This window comes from Bombus flavifrons, chromosome 18 (assembly GCF_040668555.2).
Source record: "Bombus flavifrons isolate JBK064 chromosome 18, iyBomFlav1_principal, whole genome shotgun sequence".
NCBI classification, from domain to species: Eukaryota; Metazoa; Arthropoda; class Insecta; order Hymenoptera; family Apidae; genus Bombus; species Bombus flavifrons.
In genome coordinates, this window is record NC_138459.1 from 3,188,081 (window position 1) to 3,212,904 (window position 24,824).

Here is a 24,824-nt window from a genome sequence, read left to right on the forward strand (position 1 = left end):
CTGCGCGCGCAGTCGACATCCGCCGTTCTTCGACGTCACGTCCCATTCTACGGTGGAAGGATCACGCTTAAAACTTGCGGCAGAAAAGCTCGTTATTCGTAATTTTCTTCCTTGTTAGAAGGGCTGTTTTAACGAGTTCGAAGATTAAGAAAATTGGTGGTTGTTATAGGAAATCTTTATGTAGGTTTACGTTCATAGAGTCTGTATCGCGTTCGTTAATTATATTTCACTGTGTTGTATTATGTATAAACAAACGCGTAAATATAAATCGTTATCGTTCGTACGTTAAAATTTCTATTTCGTGTTGTCAAGATAGTTTCCTTGATCGATCACGGTAGGTTATATCTTCTACAAGAGTACTACTTGATCGATATAACAGGTCGCTGATATATCGATACTAGGAAGCCTAAACAGTGCGTTATTTTAGATCTCTTCTCGTAAATTAGTACGTCTCGGTGAATTCGTCTTCGTCCCACTTAATCGACGTTCAGTGGAACGTTTATTTGCACGCGTTCGTACAATGGAAAGTAGCATATTGGATACTTTAACTTTCGTCGATAATACCAGTTGAAACAAGTAAGAAAGATCGATGTACCTCGCAAACAATTTATTTAAGACGCGATTGTTTTCCAAGATACCTACGATTTCGAATATACGCGGACGAACAATAGCGCCGTGTATATTGGGAAATTTCAGCTGTTTTCGGCATTTGTGAATACGCAACGTAAATTTATCCACAGTTGACAAAACTATTGTAATATTTTCCTATACGGTGATGGTAAAACAGATCAAATTTCCTGTATCGACCGTACAGTCGTTCGAGATACCGGCAGCAAAGTCGGAAATAGTTGAAGCAGACTCCGCTAGGAGTGCTGCCAGAGAACTATATCGTTTTCCATAAATCGATAGCAATTCTTATACATACTTTTATAAATAGCTTCGTACCTCGTAAATAAAAATTCGTACGATGCAACGAAAGGACGATACGAGTTTTCGCGAACAACGATTTCTCGTGGAGCACGTCTTTTACATTTTAAATTATTCCCTGTTAATGCGGCAATAAAAGACGCGAGGTCGGAGTTTTACTCGCAGGTGCAATTACCCTCGAAGGTCACGATCTCACCCTCGCGTGCCCTTCCCATTAGCAGGTCGCAACGAAGGTAATCTCATCTTCCAACTTCTTTTTCAGAAAGGCTATTTGTCTCGCCAACTCGTCGATAACTTTTTTCACAATTTTTTTTAGTAAGACAACGCGCGCAGAGTCGTTGTCGATGCGTGCATCGCAAGAACCTGCCGACGTTCGCGTCGATTGTAAAACGCGGTGACCATGGGATAGCGGAGGCGGGACCACGAAACAGAATCGTCGCAGGTGCTCGTTTGTTTACGCTTCGCGATATCTGCGAGTCGTTCCGTCGATCGCAACGTGACAAATTCGAGGTAGACGATTGGCGCCGCGAACGTAACTCGAATTGCATACGCTCTAATCGCGCGATGTCGTTCTAGACGCACGTCGTGATTAAAACATCGTGGCTGAAACGTCGCATAGAGACGACCTTGTCCATGAGCCGGTACGATCCAGACATCGGACCATTTGCCATTTACCTTCGCCACAGGCCTCTTTCCGACGTTGACGTTAATTTTGGTCCAAGCTACTTGACAATAATAACGCGTAATTGCTCACGATTTGTCCACTTTGTCTCCGTTTCCTCGATTATGATTTCGTCGCGACGACTCTACGCCGATTCTCTGCGAGTTAAACTGCACCGAATAAGATTAATCGAAGAAAACACCGATTTGGTTCGTTGGATTGCAAACGTTTGGCATTGTCTGCGTCGATTGTAATTAGCAGTGATTTAGAATTACGTTATTTGCTTACGTATGATACTATGTAGTATCGTTTTGTAGTGCTACTTCGATTTCGAAAATTTGCTTCGTCTTCGCGTATTCCTCCGGATTTTGGAATATCCTGTAAGAGAAGATTGTTTCGGCGTCGATTTGCATAGATAGATACTCGAGGCAGAGTTTAATTATATCGTTTCACGTGACTCGCTGAACAATCGGCATTCAAAGTTCCCACGATGCGGATAGTGGGACGCGAGTTTCGAGAATTTGAAATGCACCGCGTCGTATCCTACGACTTTCCACCCTATTTCGTTCTATAGCGGTCTGGCTACGTGTTTACCGTCCACATTCGCTACGCGCATACTATACACGTACGAAGGTAAAGAGTAGCTAGCGGCCATCGATTTCTGCTTACTTTAGAGACGCATGCGTGGTTAACGTTGGCTCTTCACTCGCGAGGAGTCGTCGTCGGGTCCTCGTTCTGCCAGCTTCTTTTCCCGCTAGACGGCTAGACGATCGTTCCAAGATCCTGTACCGTGTTATCGGCTACTTCTCAACCAATCGTCTCCGATCCGCCAGTTTCTTTAACGAAAGATTCGTTTCTACGCACGGTTCACCTGTCTGACACGATGCGAGCTTTTAAATACGTAGATGCACGCTAGTCCTCCGATATCGAGGAGAATTTTTATTCTTCGAACGTTAAAGCGCTTTCTTACGTTCGTTTTAATTTTACGAAACAGCCGATTCGCGGGTCAGCGTGCGATCGGTTCATCGGTAACTCGAGATCGCATTTTTTCGTAGCGCGCCAAAGGAGGGATCAGCGATCAAAGAACTCCCCATTACGTTCTATCAAAGACAAAACGCCTTTGCGAAACTTCTTCTCCAATTGGTAGTTTGGCTTACTATAAATCGGTTCGCCAGGAATTCGGACTCGTACTTTTTCAGATTTCACGTTGTCAAATTTGAAGAGTTGAGAATTTTCTCTTAATTTATACTCCATCCTCTCTGAATATCCTATCACACACACACACACACACACAAAGATACACAACCCTCGTAATTTACCAAATCGAAATGTCTACCTGAATCGGTAAAAATGTTGGAATAGGGAGTTAGGTCGAGATTAGACGAGGGTTAGGGAGGGTTGAAAATTTCCGACACTTATTTAAATCGAGAACCCGTTCCCGCTGACTGGATAAGAGTAATCCCGTTCGCCAGCTAGTCGGTCGTTCGTATTATCTGGCCATCTTTATTCACCCCCATAGCCAGGCGGATGTAATGGACGAATCGGAGGGAGGAGAAAGGGAGTCGTTGACTGTCGGCAGGAGGAACAACCAACGGAGGAGACTAGGTTGAGGAGAGTTTTATGAACGGGCACAAATCTCCTCATCAGACTCTCGCAGGATCCGAGTTACGTAGGGGTTGGCGATCGTAGGGCGGGTTCCTCTGTTGTTCCGCGATCAGAAAGGGAGGGGCAAGGAGGAGGGCGGCACACAAATGAGGCAGCTTGATTCCAATTATTCAGTAAATTAAATACGGAGGGGGTTGGCCTTTACGGGCGTTGCCGCGAGTTCCAGCGTTATTGTACGCAAGGGTGAATTTCACGACAGGGTGGTGCAGAACGACGGAGGAGAGAGCAGGAGAGAGACCGAGGGAGAGCGAAAGGGTTGAAACCGCGCGATACCATTCCGTCGTATCACAGGCGCTCGCAGCACACGGGTCCCCCCTATGTTATCTACAGTTAATATCCTCTTTCGGGGGCGGATGAGCGGAGGATCCGCGACATTTTCGGTGAAACAACCAGCTCGATCCCTTCGACAGCGGCTCGCTGCGTGTAACCGGAGTCACGAGGCTTTAAAGTTAAACGCCGGAGGGGCCGTGTCCCCTTTCTCCCATGCAAGTTTTAACCAAGCTGCGTGGCTTCGGACGAAAACAGCGAGAAGCGGCAAACTCGCGCGAGTTTCCATTTCAATTAACAACGTTGTCTACGAATTTTTACAAAACCTTTTTACTGGTTTTTTCCGGTTACCGTTTCAGCTTCCGGGTGTTAACGACGTAATGACGTCGCGCGAACGTCTCGAGCGAGTTTGCCCATTTGGTTCTTGTTTAAGCTGTTCTTGTTAAAAGATATTTCGAAAACGACGATCGCTCGCGTAGAGGCACGTAGAACGTCGACGGTGAAATAAAATCGATGGAAAAATCCAATTTGTCGCATTCGCTGGATACGTTGGTTTCCAGGTGAACGGGCTTCGGTTCGCTGACGTCTCTGTTCGATTATACAGAAGTCTCTCGGATCACCGGTTAGCGGCTTTAATTCGTATTTTCTTTGGGGACTGCGCTTCGTCTTTTACGACCACGTATTTCTCCTCCCTATCTTACGGTTAGAGACCAGCCGAGTTTTCCATCTCCCTCGCCGTCGCTCTTTCTCTCCAACCTTCCGCTCCTACGTTTCTTCCTTTTCCTTCTCTTTTTCCTATCTTTCCTTCTCCGCCCTTCGTCCTTCGCTCACGATCCCTCTTCCTCCCTTTTTTTTATTTTTTCTTCAGGGTTTCGTTCGATGTTCGCTCCACCTTCCCATGCCGCGCGCTCTTTTTCGGTTCCACCCAGGTCCTCGTCATCTTTATACGTCCCCCTACTGGACGATTCGACGATCAGGTATCTGGACGAAGGCGAGGCTGGCTCGTCGTGCTTGGAAGGGGTGGAAGAAGCGAACGAGATACGAATACGATTCGGACGTTGCGTCGTTCAGATGTTCGGTGTGATACTGCAGATGTTGTTCGTGCTATTTGTCCTTACGTAGCTTCGTACAGCTGACATGGCGATACAGTGAATGTGCGAATGTACGGTATATCGTTAATGGATACCAGTAGGATCCTCTTCACCGTGATCAAAGCAGCACGTGCTCTTTAAGCGCAACGGAGAAGTTTCATTCGGAGAAAGCTGTTTACCTATCTGAATTTATTATCGAGAGAAACGATAACGCGTCCATCTTTGTGAAAATTCGGCATATCGGTTTATCGATCAAATTTCGATTTATTCAACTCTTACGACAATTTCTTAATTAAATCTAAATCAAATTAATTGAAGTTGTTAGGCGACGAACCAGCGACATGAAGCAGATATTTGAATGTCTTTCTCTAGAGCGTCTCTCGTAACGTTCCCTCCACTCTGTATTCCATGTTTCCTAGTATTTCTCGTGGAAATCGCGCAGAGACCATTGCGTTCGAGAGGAACAGGAAGCGAGGCGGGTGCGATAGTTGTAAAATACGATCTAGAAGCGGAGACAGTATCCCGGTTGCCACGTCCGGAGGGTGTGTTTACCGACCTAAGTTTTCACGTAATTGTATTCACGTGGCATTCGGTCCATCGCGTTTTTCTAGGGGAGGATGCGATCATCGGTATCATCGGGGAGTTGGAGGGTAGGCGGGATCTAACGGACGAAGGAAAGAAGTTTATAATCCATAACGCGTCCGGTTCGTCGACGGAGGCCGAGGAACGAATGCGCGAGACCGCGTCTTACGTCCCTTGGAACGAACAACGATGCCGTGAAAATATCTCGCGAACAACGTAGGATGGACGGTGACGTTCTCTGAAAACTCGAATCGAAGTTAGGAATTCTTAAAAATACTTGCGCACGTATCTGTAACTGTAAAACTGTAACGCACGTATTTATTTTTAGATTATGCGCGTCGAGATGTAAAATACGAAGCGGAGAGTCACGACTTTGCTCTCTGCCATGATGCGTTTCTGTGGCTTGAAAAGAACAATCGATCCCTTTTACTAATAACATAGAACGCTATTTTACGAAGAACAGCGAATCGATTTATACCACAGCCGCGCGTTAAGTATCACGAGTTAGGGACAGATATCGTGTAACGATTATTCGTTGGCGTACGGGCAATGCGTTTCAGGTAACGAAACTTACATCCACAGCGAACGAGTTAAATTATAAAAAAATTGAGGATAGAAGCGTCGTTGTCAGATGGCAGAATGAATCTTCGAAGGTAAGCCCTGTTCGCGATCGCGAGGCAAACGGACTTGTACTCCGTGCGTATAAGCGGAAGGTTCTCCATTAAAAACGGTGACCGAGCCGCGAGGAACGTTCACCAGGATTTCGTCGCTGGTCGAGCGATAAACACTCGGATTATCTTGGTTCTGCCTCTTTTACGTTGTCTCTCCGTGGATAGGCTCTCAGCCCGAAGATACGTCGCATTCCAACGGACGGTTAGCTCGTGCGTACCAACGCGAGTGTGACGGAAACAGACTTGGCACCGTCGTATATTCGAAAGAATATCTCCGAGGTTGTACGCTTGTATCGGTTGTTATACGCCCACGAGTCGACCTACGTGTGTACGCGCGAGCGTGCAGCCGCTTCCTTCGTTAAAATACGCGTCGTGTCGCAGATAAGACGAGATTTTGGTAGGCTGGCTCCGGTCACGGGCAACCCGATTCGGTGGTCGTCGGCCGATCGTTCTTTTCCGCGATGGCCTCGAGTCGAGCAACTCAATCCGTAACAGTACGTTCGTTTCTCTTTGCGGGGCTGATATTGCGATTATTCCGTGAATCTTTCTCCGTTCTTCGCTCTGTTTCTCATTTTACGCACCTTCCGGCTTGCTTAAGAAATTACCGGCTTCTCAATCGGTTTGTTCAACGAGTTATCGAGGCGTTTAAGGCTGCCGATGTTTGATCAACGGCGGAGGATAGGCGTGCAAACGTTTGTTTAGCGAAAGGTACGTCGAAAAATCTCACGTTAGAACGGCAGAAGTGCGAAAGAAGGTAATAAAGGAGAGCTGCTAGTTTCTAGAAAATTCATGGCGGATTTGTCGGAGTATAGGGCGTGCGAAGTTCGCGCTCGACGATTCGTTAGATCGTCGATGCCGAGGGAAACGAGATCGCGGAACGCGTCTATCCGCCGGTTCACGACCGCACGCGTAGCAAAATCCCCGTCCCTAGTGTTTCCATACTTTTATCACCGACGGCCTCTCGGATTTTTCGAATATTCCATCAACGTACGGAAGTCGTATATTACGAGCCGAGAATGTACGCGCTGCGAAGGCTCCTGAGCGTGCCTCGCATGCTACCGATTGCTTTTTTCTTTGCTCTCTCGTCCTACCCCGAGTAAACGAGCTACCCAAAGAAATTCTCGCTTCGCGGTGCCCTTCCTACCAGCAAAGCCCTCCTCCGTTCTCATTCCTCCCTCTGCCCAACCGGATCCTTCCTTTCCTTTCTCGATTTTCGTCTACCTGAATTTTAATGCCAAATCGCTCTTCTTTTTAAGCTTCCTCCCCCGTTCCTTCCTTTCTTTCTCCCTTTCCAGTTCTCTGGCGAATTCGCGGCACGAGCAAACGTGGCGGATCCTCGGCTCGATCTCTCACCCGCGATGTTCTTAAATCATACGCCTGCGTTTCTAGGCTTCTGTATTTTTCAAGCAGCAGACGATCCGTCCTTAAGCGTTACCTTTGATCTTCGATAAATCTATCTTCGATTCGCTCGACTTTCGTAAGGATTAATCCTTCTATCGCTGCGTCGCGAAGAAGTATTTGCACGTCGTTGAGTTCGTTATACCATTTATCGTATTAATTAATTAGATGCAAGCGTAGGTAGAGTAACTTTCTTTACTTCTTATCGTTCAGTAAGCACGACTGTAGCACTTTGATACTACGAAGATGAACTTACCTATAGATAAAACTATTAAAAGGATGCAGTTCACTGTATTTATGCACTTCTGAGTATTATTAATCCGAGTATTATTAAGATTGCAGTTTCGACAGAGCGAACAAACGGATCCTTGCTATCGAGGAATCTATTTTTGCGCGATTACTCGATCTCCAGTAATTAAGCTTCTCGTCAGGATCGTCTGATCGATAAATCGAGGCCTTCGATTGACTAGACTTTGCAGAATTGGCGAAACAGTCGGGCGCGGTTAAAGCAATACGTGAACGAATTTCCTTCGCAGAATTGGTTTTAGATGGACTTCGAGGTCGCGCTGCGAATTGCTTCGCTTATAATTAGCCGAAAATGTTTCGCTCCTTTTATGTCCAGTCGATGGTCGTCGTCGCTGTGGGAAGCAAACAAGGAAATGGAAAATTAGACGATGTTTTCGTCCGAGACGCCTCTTTCGTCTCCCCCGTCGAATCCACGGAGTAGATTCCTAACTCTGGCTAATCCGAACGGCAAAGGGGTTGCAGAGCGAAAGTAAACTGAAAGGGGGGAATCGATATCGAGGAAAAGACGCCGGGCGCCGCCTACTGTCTCGGCGAAACGACGTTCGACCGATGAAGTCGCGCGAAAACGTGATTACTCCCGAGATCACCTGTTAAGAATCAGGTTAAATTCTGCTTTTTCCAGTATGCTCGAAAAATTCGGTTTACTTTGTTTCCAAATAGCGCGATGGATCGTCCATTTAGAGTATATTCGAATTGCGCTTTAAATTTATTGGTCGTCGGACGTCGTTTCGGCCATAATTTTCTTTCTAACTCAAAAGAATAATCGTAAAAAATTAACGGTCGTGAAATTCATGAAATACGTTGTTTAATGAAAGTAACGTTATGATGATCTTGGAAACGGAGATTTAAAAATCCGGTTTATAAACGTCTCTTTAGTAGCTTCCAAAGAATCAATCTCATTATGTTCTTTATAATTCCGAAAATATTAATCGCAATATATTTCCCTGCTGCATTTAGCGAAAACTTACGCAGTAACAAGAATATTCCATTGGCACAAATAGCTTGGAATCTCTGTTATCGCAACTAATCTAAACGATGTTACGTTCTTCGGATAATCGAGTAACTTTGCACATGAAAAAAGAACTATTTTTTAAGAGTCGATATTATTTGGGAATACAAACTCTCAGTTCGTTCAAACAGTTCCTTCTGCTATTTTTTATCGTTTCCAAATTTTTCATTGGTAATATTTTAACGATTTACCGTTTCGTTGATAAATATTCCGATAATCGCGGTCCATGGTGCGACAAAAATCTCGAAGAAGAATGCCATCGAGTTGTTCCGTCGGCATCGAACAAGAGGACGTCTCGGTACCGGCGATAAAATTTTCCTCAACGCAGGAATCGTTCCGAATATCCCCTTCGAAGGTCGAACGAACAATCGAAACGGGGCCCAATGTCCGTTCAACTTTTTTTTCTCCGCAGAAGGTCTTCTTCCGTCAATACTCCAATTTTTTCCAAACGTCGGATATCAGCCGGCACTAACAACGATCCAAGGTCGTGTCGTAACGACCTGCTTTGATTTTTTTTGCCCTTTCGTGCCCCGGCACGTATTTCGTGTCCTAAGAAACGAGGTCTGCTCAGTTTTCGTCTCGTCGCCACGACGAGCTGACGCGATCGCGAATCGACCCACGGAAGAATCAAGGAAACAATTTTGCGTCTTTGATCGCCGCAAGTTATCCGACGGACACGGTGCGACGCCATTTTACTTTCTTCGTGCTTGGTGCGCCGATGGCGATGGCGACTCGGTCGAAGGTAACTTTTGTTAGCTGCGTATTTTCCAAGATCGTCGGGTTCTCTCGATCGATCTTCTTGTCGAAACATTTTTTCGAATCGGCGATCTACGCTTGTCATCAAGGTAGACGTTTTATTTTTAACGCGCAATGAAAAACGAGGAATCGTTATCTCAGAAAGCTAGAATATATTATTCGACTAGTTTTTATCCCTCCACTTAAGTTTTACGCGAGACGCCAGCTATCTAAAGTTTCTTGCGCCGCTCGATCGAGTTGGAACAACGTTTTAAAGAAACCATGATCAAGGAGAATTAAGACAACGACTATATTACCTCAGCCTCGTTAGCTTTATGCCAACTTTCTCCTCGAAGCATCGATATACAGCAGCAAGTAAAAATAAACGCAGAATGGCAATTGGTCGACTTGAAATTACTTTTGTCTCCATGCAAAGTAATTTCTTAATAAAGTTTACGAGAATTTTTCTGATAACAACTCACCGTTCTCGAAGTACATAAAGAAGAAAGTTAAATTACTCTTCCGAAATGCATAAAAAATTAAGCAATTGATTTACTTTACGTTTATTCCGTGATTAACCGCGTACAAATAAATATAATCCGTCGTTTACGGTTACGCGAAACCTGCCCCGTTTATTTCTTCGATTACAATCAATTCTCGATCGCTATTTTTTCCTTTTTTCTTTCAACGTAACAATCTGTACTAGTTCGAGGTGAATTATTCGCTGCCTATTTTCGTTCCGATTCAAAGGGCCTTCGTTATTCTCTTGATTTATCGCTCGAGAACGTCTGTTTCTAGTTCAAGGCTCAGAATAGACCGTGGTCCGTCGTAATCGTAGTCGCGATCGGCGAGCAGCCAGACAGCATCGCGCGGCCGCTCCTTGATAACATTACGGCAGAAGTTAACTTCGACGTTGCCCGGTTACATCGCAGTCGCTCGTGAAAATGTTTGCGTACGTTTGCCGAACCACGGTTTTACGATGTGTCGTCGCTCATCGCGTAACGCCCGTTAGCTCGCTATCGCTAATAAACCCGCTTAACTGAACGCGAATATGTCGCGTTATCGAGGAAACATTATGTCCGCGTTAACAGCGGCTGCGCAATGTGTCGCTAGTTGCATTAATCTCTTATCGACCCGTCTCTTTCTGCCGAATCTCGTCGGTTTGCACGACCAACTTTGTCTTAACGATTCTTCGTTAATAGCGATGACGTGTATTAGTATTAGAGTTAAGAGAATACAGTGACTACACGAAGTATTATATAGTGATACGCCATCGTATTTATTGTAGCATTTATATATACTAATTAATCAGATCCGAGCATAGTAAACTTCGTATCGTTTGATATTTTTCAATAGCTATTTTATATTCCCTGCTGTTACATTCTGTCAGGTGTAAAATATTCAACTCCTGTGCATAATTTATGTTCGATAACCCAATCTATCGAATAATTCCAGGTTTAATGGATAATTCCAAATTTATCGAAGAATCGAAGCTTGGACTTTGTCACGAATATGTCTACGTTGAATTTTTGTTAAATATTCCTATCACGAGCGTTGTACGGCTTGATAATTACGTATAGGGTTATGGTTACAGTTACAGTTACATATGGTTACGTACAAATGCATGTATTAAGAATCTGTACATCGAATCTTGTTTCGGCGTATTCTTCGGAACCGCGGTTTATCGCAACTTGCACGCGCTGTAACCATAGCCGTGAATAAAGGATTAAGAAAAATGTTCGTTAAAGTGGTGAAAAATCTAATTGTTGGTCACTTGTGCGGCGCAGGTTTCCCCATGTGGCGAAGAAGAGTTATCGCTGTTCGTTCACCGCCTCACCTACGGCCCATCAAAGGTGAGTGTGTACAATAAAGAATAATTTATAACTGGTGCGCGCAAAGCGGCGGAGAGGAAGGATACTTAATTGCAACGGAACCAGTCGAATACGAATCGCGTGTCTGGTAACGAACTTGCTTTAACGCTAACGAGTGGAAAACGCATCTCTCTTGGAAGCACGAAGCAGATCGCCTTTTGACGAATCGACGGTCGCTAATTAACGTCTGTTATACGATTAACTTCTCCATTGCGAGTATTCTTTGATCATAAGACGAATGTTGGTCGAAATCTCGATCACGCTGATCATGCACGGCGAATTCTGTTATCTATCGCGGACGGTTCGCGCGTTTCGTCGTGTGTCGTTCGTTAAACGCAAATTTGTCGACGTTGTTCGTCGTAAATCTGTTTCGACGTAAACGCACTGTTTGGTCGACTCGTGCATTACGTCGTCCGGCATGATTAATACGCGTATCGTAAAATTCTGGCGGCGTGCTCGCGCGACGACAGCGTTCGAGGCTGCCTCCGTTTCGCCTCTTCCGACGGTCTAGAATCTCACCAAGAGCGAATAGAAGCGCAGGATTAACCCGGCTGAGCGTAATTTACTGCTCGAGCTTTCCTCGTCCAACTGGCGCGCTATTGGAAAAGAATTGCAATAGCAAGCGTATGTTTATAGTGGTAAATTGTTGGAATATCGATGGAGGATCGAAACAATTTTCCGGAAGAACGAATGGGTTGCACTCGGAAGTCTTAGACAGCGGTAACTTGGACGCGTTAAACGCGAAGGCTATTTTCTGGTGCACTGGTTAACTAGATTTTGTACCTCGCGAGTAAAACCGGCAAAATGTTTGGAAAGTATCGTATCGTGCGCAATTTACTGGAACACGCATCCGGCGAAAGTTATGAACACGTAAGACGCGAGGCTCGTCTGAATCGATGCTTCCAGGTGATTATAGTAATCTAGGAAACGAAGACGCAAGCTTGCGTGCAACGAAGCTTCTTCGAGTCGATCTTCGACCGAATCCTACTTTTCTAACGTTGGAAAATTCTTTCAAGCGATCGCTCGGCACTGAAGGCCTTTTCTCAATTGAAACGAAAATGAAATTGAGCGTTGAGACGTTCGAAGAAATTTACACCGCGGTTTAAGAAGCTAATTAATTGGATTAAAATTCTAGATTTCATCGATAAAGAATTCACCGTTTCGCAATCATAAGAAGGCTTTTCATGTTTGCCGTCGTTATTTTCTTATCGAGTAAAAAGATATACAAATGTTGTATCAAGTTTGGGCAGATGCGAGAATATGCTCGTAGGGTAAATTTGGGAGAGACGCCACAGGCAAAAAGCCGACACACTTGTAATATCTTGTGATGAGAGAAAGAGTACTGTATATATTGCTTCTTGTTATAACCCTGCATGTGTGCCTGGGAAAACAAGTTAGTGGCTGCTCGGCTGTCGCTGCACGTGTCGTCTGTGGAAGATTAAAGCGACAACTGTACGAAAAATTACGTTAAAATTTTATGTCGATGATTATGTTAATGCTTATAAGCGCAATGGAAACAGGATAAGGTACGCGCTTATCTACTTTATCGTTTAACGTGGTTTCTAATTAATTAGTAAGCGCAGAATAGAGTTTAAAAAAGAGAAATTAGTATGTATGGCGTCTCTCCTACAAGACGCGGAGAATACGCCACTTTACTAACGTGTCATTTTTCAATATTTTGCTCGATTTTGCGCAAGGAAAGCGTAGCAGCTCTTTCTGTTTTTCGTAGTATACGAGTGTGTTTTAATAATAAAAAATAAATCGTTTTTAATTAATTTGAAACCAAATCTGTTACTAACTGGTAGCCAAAAATGATGGCGTCTCTCGTGAATCTATGCTAAACACGATCGACGACCCGTGCGCGATATTCATGGTTTTGGTAAAACGTCGCGGCGTTCCTGTTATCGTTTCTCAGCGGTTCGCGTTTATTAAAGTCGCATTTTACTAGCCGTAACTAACGACGGATATTAACAGAATTTTCACACGTAGCTCTTTCGATACCGCCGTGACATTTACGCGGCCTCCGCTTCTAACTGTTAATTCGTCTAATACATGCACAGCCTTCTCTCACTTTCTTCGTTTCGTTCTTTTATCTTTCAAGGAGGTTTCCAGTTTGCGTTCTCAGCATCACGAAGTAATCTTCAAATTTCGTCACGCGTTCGCGTCGGATAATTTCGAATCTTCGATCGAGCGATGAATATTCACAGGTACGATTTAATTTAAAGTCGAAGTTACTTAAAAGCGTTGCTCAATCGTTGGCTGAAAAAAAAATGGATTGCGTTTTTGCGGCAAGAATATAAAAAAAAACGAGGGAAAGTCGTACAGGCGGTTCGTTTTTAAACATTTAGACAGATTCGAAGGAGGACTCTTCCCCTCCGAGGTCGAAGGAGTGGAACAAACAGGTCCGCGAAATTGAACACATGTGCCTACCCGTAAATTTGCAGAGACACACCTTCAAGGGTATAGGGCTTCGAATAAGGGCTGCTGGAATATGGTATTAGTCAGTGCGTTATATTCTCCGCCGGCGTCAGGTTGTGTCACGCGTGGCGGGATTTCGTGCTTCTACGTGTGCGTCTGCTCGTACTCGAGGACTTGGATTTCTATCTGTGCGAACAAACGAACTTCTGTGACGTTCTCAAATCGTACATCTTCGCTTGAAAATACAACGAGCGAGTTAACGATGTCCAACAATGGAAAACGTGACTGCGAAGGTAAAAAGAACGTTATGTATTTATCGTTGATCAAGAAAAATCGGTAACGATGATCTTGACCTCGTACGGCTAAAGTCTTTTTACGATTCTCATCCCATTTGTTATTCGACTTCTTATCGTGGAAATCTCGGCCATAAACATGCGTTTAAGCAAAGTAAATTATACATCAAGCACAGTCTGATAATTCGAAGTTGCACTCGCCAACTTGAATGAAACTTATACGAGGGACAGTTCTTGGAAAACTATTCCGCACGTACTTTTTTCTTATCGACAATCGTCCACATCGAAAGAGGAAACGAACAAAGCTAAGAGTTGAAACTATATTTTGTGCAACATTTCGCAAACTGGAATGCATACGCCAGCTACAAAAAGTATTTTCACTCCACTGTATTCACTATGTTATTTACGTCCTGATTAATTACAGCTAGCCGTGTTAGATTCTATATTGTTTAGCGTTATGTACATATTTTTACTACCAGGACTTGATACCGCGAAAATGATAAAAAATGAAAAAATGAAGGCACGTGCAAATACTGTCTGCAACCACCGTCGATCTATTTTTTCAAACTCACTCGAGATCACTGTACGAATTGGCGAACAAGGAAAAGAACGTCGATACCATGGATAAACATTTGTTTGTCCTTAAATCATCGCAACCTGCGTGTACGTGGTAATATCATCGAGGTAGTTGGAAAGTATCGTGATAAGCTGACGTGGTTTATTTATAGCCAGTCGTATCTTCTTCCCTTGATGCCAGATTCATTAAATTAATCCGAGGCCCTCCGGCGCTATGACGCATCGTCGTATTATCCGCGTCACAAAAGCACGCGCGTCTTAAAGAATCCTGCGAGTTACTCGCGTCGCAAGGAAATTGTTTCCCATAAATGCATCGTTATCCATCGTTGTCGACAGTGCAATTATCCAGACTCGTCCGAGATGGAGTAGATAACGCCAAGTTAATAATAATAAAAATGGAAAGATTCACGCAATCTGCATGTTTATTCCGAAGCTGGATTCCAGGTTCGTGGACTCGGATGGATCGCGATGCGATTGCAAAACTACTGATTTGTTGCATGCGTTGCATCGTAAAACCGAGCAGAAAAAATCCACTGGCCGCTGCCTTGCGATATTTACGAGCTAACGCGCGAGCGATTGTATAAAATCCCGGTTTCGCGTACGCTGCAAATTACATTTTTTTTTTTTCGACTCGCCGACGGAATACCGTGTATTGTCTGGCTTTCGGGGAACTGCTACCGTAACCCTTCTTTCTTGTCTGCTGCTCCGAGTTTTCAGTATTTTTTTAAATGGAAGGTTAGAAAGGTAACTGGGCTCGTGTGCTTATATAGCGTTTGTAAGCTGTACGACATTAAGATTCAACGTGGAACACAGAGAATTCTCGTATTCCTGTTATCTTTGTTACACGCGCTGCAAAATATTTCAGGGGTCTTCTTTATTCTTATGTAGCGTAATACGTTTGTACGAGCGACTTTGGACATTGTCTATATTTACTTATAATTTATTTGATATATCTCAAATATATTTGACGGGTTGCAATAGCCAGCTTTCGTTACCGTTTTATCGATCCTCTGCACAATTCCACCGCATTTATCTCTTGTAATACGAGTATCAAGCATTTTATTAAATTCTTTATGAATCGAAAGATGAAGATACGTAATAATCTCTGCTAATTAATCTCAAATCTCTTGTCTTCTCTTTGATCTTCATAATTTCACACGCCTTGTTCGCGAATTAAAAATTAACAGCGTCGTTTATCGTCCAGTTGGTGTAACATTCTGCCATCCGAAGCTTAGCAAATAGGTTTGCTCGTTATCAGCACAGATTTCCACGGTTCGTGAGCAGAGAAATCGGAAGGAGAGCCGAGTTACGTGGCATGGCGTAGACAGGATTTGCAGGTTTTCGCGTGCGTACACGCATAAGGAAAAGAAGAGAGAATGTCAAGAATCGCCAAGCGTTATTTACGGTCGCGTGCGCGTGCGAGAGACGTTCGTTTTATAAGGCGATAAAGACGAAACTCGAGGTGCGTTGTCGCCGCGTGAGAAAAGGATATCTCTGTATAACGTCGTTGAAAGTAGTCTGGAACGTGCGAGCTCTCGATGGTTGCTCTTCAGGTGGAATTTCTTATTAATAGACCGCGGATGCGTTTATACGAATTCATAGTTTTATGATCGTAATTGAGAAAAATGAAATCTAAGCAGAGATTCGTTTCACCTACTCGGTATTAATTTAGAATATTTTACGAAGACCATAGGGGGAAAAACACAATAAACAATTTTAATATCCAATATCTTCTTATTTGTCTTCTTATTTGATTTCGGAATTGAATTTTTATTTTTTCCATCCTGCTACATGTTCGAGAAACGATTGGAATATTCTTCGAAATTTCGGTCAAATCATTCGACGTTCGACTTCAAGTCGCTTGAATTCAAGCAAATTGAATTAATCTGATCGCAGCTTCATTCCACCTTTAGAAGTCCTTCCGTTTGCTCGCGACCCGTACTCGCGCGATACGTACGCTAACAGCGCATTCATCGCGGGTATTCGAGCGTGTCTCCGCGACGGTCGTCGCCACGGTCTCGCGCTGTCCCACGAGACGGCTATCATAAAGCCATTAACTTTATTATACCGAGTCATTAACTTAAATATTACGACTCACGTGTCGCGGAGTTTCGGCCCAGCTGATTTATCGCAGCAAGGATTTCATGACGTAACGGAACGGCGCGGGCTCTCTCCAATCGAGTAAAACGTTCACCTGGAGCGAAACATTCTTCGCGGATGGAAAGGAATCTCAATGAAACAAGGAGACCAGCGTGTCAAGGAAACTCGCGATACGTGCCCAAATGTGATTTTTCTTTTTTTTTTTTTTCAAACAGCGTCACACTCTATGTCCGTGGCTTGTTTCGTTTCGTTGCTTCAAACGATCCTTTTTGTTAAATGGTTTGACATTATGAGCGGAATTTAATCGAAGGATTTATTTTACTTAATGTTTATAGTCTTCGGCTCGTTTATCGTTGATTAATGGTATCTTTCTAACTGCACATTCCATCATCCAGCGTTCTATTCAGACCACCATATTATACTTAGCCTAAGTGGTTCTCCGACTGGTCGTTTATTCTATAAATCTCAACCCTCGTCGTGATTCGATCTTCCCTCGTATCGTCCTCTGCATGAATAACATCGTTTTACGATACATTTTGCGCATGTTTTTCCATCGTACCTATTACCAGCCAACTCGCCATTAAACGAGATTAAGTCTTCTCATCTATCGTCGTCCCTCGAACTTTTTCTTGCCACGTTTGTTCGATTGCTCACGGCAATTCCATTCTGTCGTCATTCCGAATCTTTCTACTTGTTCGTTCGATACGTTGGTCGCTTGGAGTGGAAGATCGAGCGTAGTTTTCTTCGAGAGAGGCAAGGAGCCGTGCGCAAAGTAGGTACAGCGTGGCCACGTTTCACAAAAACGATATATCAAAGGAGAAACGAAGCGAAATGGACGATGCTGGTCGGAGAGAGCCGTGGAATCGGACGAAGGTCATGGCGAGGGTCGAGGAGGAACGACTAACGGAAAGGGTTCGGACCTGGCGCAGCCAGATTTTATATGAGTTTCGGGATTTGAAATGAGGATTTACGGGCGAGCCAGGAACATTGTTTCAAATAAGATGTCTCGACCTGTGCGGCGTCTATTCACCACGGAGGTAGCTCGCAGCTCGAGCGGAAAGGATGGCTTCCAAAAGTAAAGGAGGATACGATGAGAAGTTGCGAGGAAACGAGAGTCGGAGGAAGGAAGGCGAGAGTTAACAAAGTGTAATGAAACGTTGCTAAAGATTGGAGAGGAGGGAATAAGCGCGCCGGTGAGATTGAGACAGTCGAAGCCACCAAGGACGAGGGAAGACTTGGAAGCAGGGAGAAAAAGAAGGCGAAGGAAATGAACAGGAAGAAGAACGGAGAAGAATATCGCGATGGTTTTGCTCGTCCGAAGGATTCTTTTTCGATTCGTGGTTACGCGGCCTCATAAACGTATGATAGAGATTAAAGACGAAATAAGACCGAGAAAAGAGCTTGCTCGGCCGAAAGAAGCGAGGATGGAAGACGAAGAGGATCGAGAGGGAAGAGGCAGACGAGAAGTTCGACTCGTTTACCACGAGCAAGGGAGAATACGGCTCGAGAGTAGAATCTGGAGGGGATTCCGAGAGGGAGAAAGAAGAAAAAATGGTGGTGCAGGGTAGAGGGAGAGGGAGAGGGAGAGAGAGAGAGAGATCTAGGGGCAGAACACGCTGGTGAGAACGAAAAGAGACGAGGGAATGGAAGAGCAGAGTAAACCGACAGAGTAAGCTTCTCGGTAGGAGGGTTCTACTTCGATTCACGACTGTGTGAGCCTATAAGTATGTAAATGGGGAATATTATTTCGACGCGTGTGAGTGCTCTTCAAGTTCAGGCACGAAAGAACACGGTCTGCCAGGGAAAGAGAGGAAGAGAGATCGGCCGATTGCACGCGCATGCGCCTCAACATCTTTATGAACTCGTTATTATAGCAAGCAGCGGATAATCAAAGAGCGGTCCCTACGCACGGTCGCTGCTCGTTGTTACAGGCATCTTCTCGTTTCTTCGTCCTTGTTTCTTCTTCTTCCTCCGTCCTGTCTATCGATTCTTCCTTACTTCAACAGCCAACTCAGTTACATATCGCAGGCATTTCTAATTTCCAGGCTCTTTCGTCGGTACAAGGTTCGCGAAACCTTAAATAAACGTAGCTCGGAATCTGTCGGTTCCGAGCTACGTAGCTGAATATTCACGGTATGCTTGTGACACCAGTGCGATCCAATCGCCAACTAAATTCTGTAGTCCGAGTGAAGCTGGCGCGTTCAAGGAACTCCGAAACTCTTGTCTTGCATTTAGCAGCAAGATGGCGGACGAACATTAAGGGGGCCCTTAACGAGGAAAGTTTTCATTACGCGAATCGTTTGAAATTAAGACGATCCGCCTTGTTTCGCCGTAGTTTCTTACCTTGCTTCTCCCCTCTGCTCCCCTCGCTTCGCTACCTTTCGCCCTGTCAACCACCCACCCCTCGACCCCTTCGTTTCCACGTTGCACGTCTCGCGAGGCAACGTGGTCGTCGGTTGATGCTTCTGCGGCGGCGTTCGTGGAAGCGGTCGCCATGTTCCCGCGCGAGGTCGCGCGAAGGTAGGGTGGTGGATGCTGACGGAATTCCATTTCAAAGCAAAAAGGTCCCACGCGGGGGAACGTGCGACCAGCGTTGTTGGTATTCCGTATGCCGCGTATTCGAAATACCATGGGGTGTCGTTGCTACATACAAGCCAGCACCCCGCCACGTCGGCCATGCATTTTTCAAGCGAACGTCGCCCACTTCGTTTCCCGTCAGATACAAACCGCCTCTGGATAGATACGATCTTATTAAGGGGAGAGTTTCTAGCTGCGAACGGTCGACACCAGTTCCGAGCTTAAAATAAATATTTTCATTCATCGAAATGCAGGCTCGAACGAAGGCGTGAGATACTGTTTGTGGAAGAATACTCTCGTTTTTAAAGCAGGGAGAGCCCGTTTCGAAGATCTTTCGAGGAAAAGTCATTTCTCAAGTTGTCTGCTCTATTCTTGCTCGTATAGACTGACGAATATTAAACAAACCACTGCTCTGCTATTTGTTATTCTACCGTTACCCTTCAACCCACTTTCCATCTATTCCTACCGCCGTCTTATCTACGACTTTACGGTCATCCCTTGGACGACGATGGTGGTATCCATTTATCGAGTGCAGGCTTAGCGAGTTGCAGTTAAACGGCGCTAAAAAAACGAGCAGCTGCGCTTAAACAACAACGTTTCCTCGAAGCGGTACAATCTCCAGCCAAGCGAACGCATTTTAAAGTCAGCTTGCAGGCTTTCTTCCCTTCGAAACGGTTAGAAAACGACGTGGATAGTCTGTAGCGTTGCTTCGACGACGTGTTCCGGGGGAGACGGTGGAACGGGGGTTGCAGCTCTCTATTGATCCGTCGGAGGAACGTTCCCGAGGGGTGGAGCTTCACTGGCCGTAGGGTTGTTTCAGCCCTTCTACGAAAGCAGCCAGCCGATTGGCCGAGCCGGGGGAAACATGGCCGTCGGGTCTACGTACCGGAAACGTGACCTCCTCGCCGCGCTCTCGTTCGACCGCTTTCCTTCGGCTTTTCTTCGTCGTTCCTCCTTGCTCGCGCAAGAACCGTGCCCTTAGGCCGCTCTGCCGCGAAACTGGCCGACCGAGCAAACCCCTGCTCGTCCTCTCTTCCCCCTTTCGGGTTTTTGCGAAATTTATTACAGCGATATATTCGCATCCATTAGATAGCTCGGTTCCTACGCCTGCATTCTGCTCGCCCTTGCCGCCCGTTTTCTTTCTACCTCGCCTTTTTTTCGCCCGTCTTCTTCTTCTTCTTCTTCTGTCTCCACTCGTGTAATCAATTACCCTCTCGTGGATTCGGATCGTGCGGTTTTTGTACCAGCTACGTGCGTTCGATGTTCTCCTCGAGACGAGTGGCATTCCAACTTGATTCGCCGAGGACGCGAGAGAAAAAATTCGCAACTTGTAATATGATATTTGTCTGCCATAAGAATTTGTCATATATTGTTAGGATATGAAATATGGGCGATTAAAGTCCAGACGCTCGCAGTTGTGAATGTAACACTTTCTTACGTGACCTGAACGTATTTTTCTTTCACGTATCCTTCTGTCTAGCGTCAAATATTCTCTTCAAACAAAAGCGTCATACCGTCATAAGGACGGAGCACGAGGCATTGCAACGATTATCATGATACGGGTATTGATTTATTTCAGGAAGATATATCGTTTATTTTATCAAGTTTCTTTACTAGGGTTGTTCGAATTATTTTCTTATTTTGGATACGTTTCCCTCTAAGTATTAGATATTGTCTTATTTGCTCGTTGTTACGTGAAAGATTAACGGTGTCTCGCAGTATGTAACGAACTCGATTATTCCGTGTAAAGTTGAACGTTGAATTTCAAGATTATCGACCCGTCTGATCGAAGGACTTTCATCGATCGAACCTCCGCAGTTGGCGAATTCGTTGTCGGACGAAGCATCGAACGAAAGTTCTGTGGTTGTTAACGAGCAACTGATCCGACCCGGTGAATCGTGCGCATAATTTCTGGCGGTTAAGCGTGTCCGCGGCACGGCAGGCACGCCATGCAATCGGAACTAATGGCGAAAGCATTAGCGACGAATTGTCAGAGATATACACAGACGATATAACGTTGAGAGACCATAAACTGGTCGTAGAGTCTTCTCGTTGCGTACTTACGTACGTGTGCACGAGTGTCGTTCGTACAACGGTTTCGTGCACGGCTGTGTCCGTGCATGTCGAATATTCGTGAACACCTGTGCACGCGTCTTATCTACTTTACAAGTTGTCACGGATTACATCGTCGTGAAGGTGTTTAACGCTTTCCCTGCGAATAACGCGTAATTTAGGATGCGACGTGCCGTTCGTTGTCTCGACACAATTAAACGCTACGTTGAAACTCTGGAAACGGCGATGAAAGTGCTAGAAAATGTGGATTCTTTTGGAATACGTAATAAAGAATCTAAAAATCGTTGCCCGTTGTAAGTGTAGGATAAGAAAGTAAGCGAATATTTTTATTGTATTTACCGAAACATACCTATCGGAGGAATTTCCGTTAAAATCGGTGGCAAAGATCGTGGATAAATAAACAAACGAAGTAGTCTATAGGCAAAATGTTGCGAGTGCCTGAATGACAAGCGTTTAATTCGCTTTAATTATTCGATGGAATTCAGTCGTCTTGTTTGCCGTCGAGGCCGTAAAAGGGTGAAGGGGTCGAGGATCCTGGAGGTTGCTCAGACAGCAGAAGGAAGGAGAAACTCGGAGGTTGAGATGCTTTAGCCTTTGGGGGCCGCGGTCGATACTGCGTCTCTGCGAGGAAAGCAGTGTTGCCAACTGGCTTGCCTGGAATTTGCACTTTCTTGCCAGGCTACGTTACTCGCCACCATCTATCCTTTCTCAAACTGTATAAAAAATGCGTTCGACCAAACGCCGAGATATATTTCGTTAATATGTAATTTTTCCAAATTTTATCTGACAAAAACGCGTATTGGAAAACGTAGATATCTTGTTAACGTTTCCCTCCAAAATTGCCAGATAGTAGAAAATTAGAGCGCCGTATAAATCATTCGTGACATTACTACAATAGCGATCGTTCAGGGTCGATTTTAGATAAGCAACGCATTTTACAACGTCTCGAGAATGGTGTTGGTTCGAGGTCGGCCGCAGAAAAAACCGCATCGTGACAAATTCAAGGCGAAACATCGTTTCGACATAGGTAAACAATCGTAAGGGTTGAGCTTTTCCCTGTGACGTTTTTTGCATAGAACCCCGAGACGACGAAAGTGAAAACGCATTAGTCGGGCTTTTACGAGGCGATCGTGGCCCTGTTCGCGTTCGAACGGCCTGTTTCGACCGGGACGCAAGAATATGCGGATATTATGGCTTTCCGAAATATCCCGATCGACATTGAGCGAGCTTAGGGTGCGAATGACCCTGCAGCGGGGGTTGTAAAGCGATCCTTTCGTTTCACTCGTCGTTGGAAACTTGCATTCCGCAGCCAACAGCGATTATACGATACTTTTGAACGATACGGAGGTTTATAATGGAAGACGATGCGATCGATCGAAGAATACAGCGAGCATAAAGCAAGCAGAGAAGGGGGACGACGATGTGTTTCCTAAACATTTCGAATATCAGGAAACGAGAGAATCTTACGGTGGGAGCACGTGCTCTAGCTCGTTCACTCTCAATTTCAATGTGTTTTTATTGCGCCTCTTAAATTCACATTTATGAGCTCTTATGTTCTCCCTGTTTCTCTGGTCTGCAACAGCATGCCAGGAGTGGACCGAGTCGCGAACACCGTCTAGCGTATCCTCGTGTACCGAACAGGAATCAGTCGGCGTCGATTTAAACAGCCGATAATTGCGACGAATACCCTCCACGGCAAACATAAATATCGTAACGCGCTAAGAACAAACCCCTGTCGACCTTTTCCGTGACTTGTAACATCCAATTGACACCTATTGACCATTGATCCATTAAACGGTCATTGATGCACCGTCAACGTCCATCTCCAGCTCATTTTCAATTGCCTCGAGCGTCTTGCGCACACGTAGACCCTGTCATTTCGACGTAACGATGAGAATGATTTCGAAACGTGATAGACATTTCTAAGGTACATCGAAATATACTACTTAGTCTAGTTACATTCTAATTCCGTGCTTTCGGTTGTTTCACATTTTCGAGGAATCTACGTATAACGAGGAACGTTTAACGAGGATAGCTGTTTCGGTATACGAAGAGATTAGCGATGAGTTTCTTGGGTACATGCCCGGTATTCTCGCCAGGTATACCGTGGTTTTATGATTTCCTTCCTAAGGTTGTAAATTTATCAAATCCATAGCCTCGAACTTTGTATTTGAACGGTTGCTTTGACGAACGATGATCAACGATAAATCGTGACTTTACAAACCTGCCGAGTGTCATTATTTAAACGCGGTGGCCGTCTATTTAAGCCTAACCGTCCACAGATTACACTGCTATAAAATAATAAACATAAAACACGCGGCGGATCGACGTAAAAGCGAGTAGGCCACTTCTCGCGCACAATTAAGCGGTCAATTTTTTATCGTTTTCTGCCGTTTGTTTCTTTTAAACGTGACAAAAAAGAAGGCTGTCTACTCGATTTGCATATACATATCTTTATCGAGTCCCTGAGAGTCTTTAAATAGCACACAGTTTAAATTGTACCAAGCTCGTAACGTATTGAATTATTTATAACGGCGAACGATTGAATTTTACCTTAATTTCTCGAAAGAAAATAGCGTGCGTTGGATTTCTTGTAATCGCTCGATGTTGTACTATCCGTATGAGAAATACAAACGAGATGAATATCGAAATTTAATAGTCGCTATTATAGTCTGACAATCTTTAGGCAAGTTTATTCTTTCTGAAAATATGATTGAAGAAATGACGCCTGATCAATGATTTGTTTCGCTCGCTAAACATCATAACGAGCGGGTATTTTTACGATGCACGAACATCCGCGATCTAGAAGAATCGCGAAAATTCATAGAATTGTAAAACGACGACGCTCCTGTTGCAGAGTGGAGAGTATTCACGCTTTATGTTTTCCAAAGTCTGAGGCAGGAATTTTCTTGATAATGACGTTATTCGACGAAAACATTATCGCTATCGTGTTCTCGATTTTCTTCTTGATAGCGGTAACAGATCCTCGTAGTGAATAATTTCGTTGAATAGAAGCCTTGTCGGAGAGCGAAGCAGGCGATCGAAAATAAACGAGCGGCCATCATGCGACCGGAGTAGCAGGGAACCTATTAAGATATCGTGGGTTGGACCTGAAATCTCGACACAGCCAGAGCGAGCCAATCGCTGGAATTAACATTAAAATCCGCACGCGGTCCGTGCCAGTGATTCTTTCGAAATTCCTTCTCACAGAGAGCCCCGTTTCCCTTTTCAACCGTGTTAATTAAAGTATTCGACGTTGTACGCCGCTCTGTGAAGGGCAACGAATATATTTGACATTTTTATCGTTTGGCCGATAGGCTCGATACGAACCTGTGTGCTTTCGTTAGAGGGAAACAAGTCCTCGAACTTTCCTCGAACGATTTACAAAATTCAAAAATCGTCTCTTCCTTTACAAATATCGGAGGAGAATGCGAGACCGACGAGGGAAACTCTACTTTACGATCTAACAGGAAAAGATCAAATTCAATGCAAATCGAAAAATCAAATGCAAATACGAATGATGGACAAAAATTCTTGTAATCGTGAATTCGGGGATGAAAGTTAGATGATCTACGAAAATTAGTGTCTCTTTCTCCTGAAATTA

At 44.6% G+C, this 24,824-nt stretch overlaps 1 protein-coding gene across 1 annotated transcript in view; it reads left to right on the forward strand.

The window, feature by feature from the left end:
- Window positions 1-24,824, forward strand: part of LOC138189033 (Homeobox protein abdominal B) — a 163,967-nt gene that overhangs the window by 27,801 nt on the left and 111,342 nt on the right. The window contains exon 5 of the mRNA XM_069131208.1: window positions 11,100-11,165. Within this exon, the coding sequence (XP_068987309.1) occupies window positions 11,100-11,165 (66 nt within the window). The remainder of the gene's footprint in view (window positions 1-11,099; window positions 11,166-24,824) is intronic.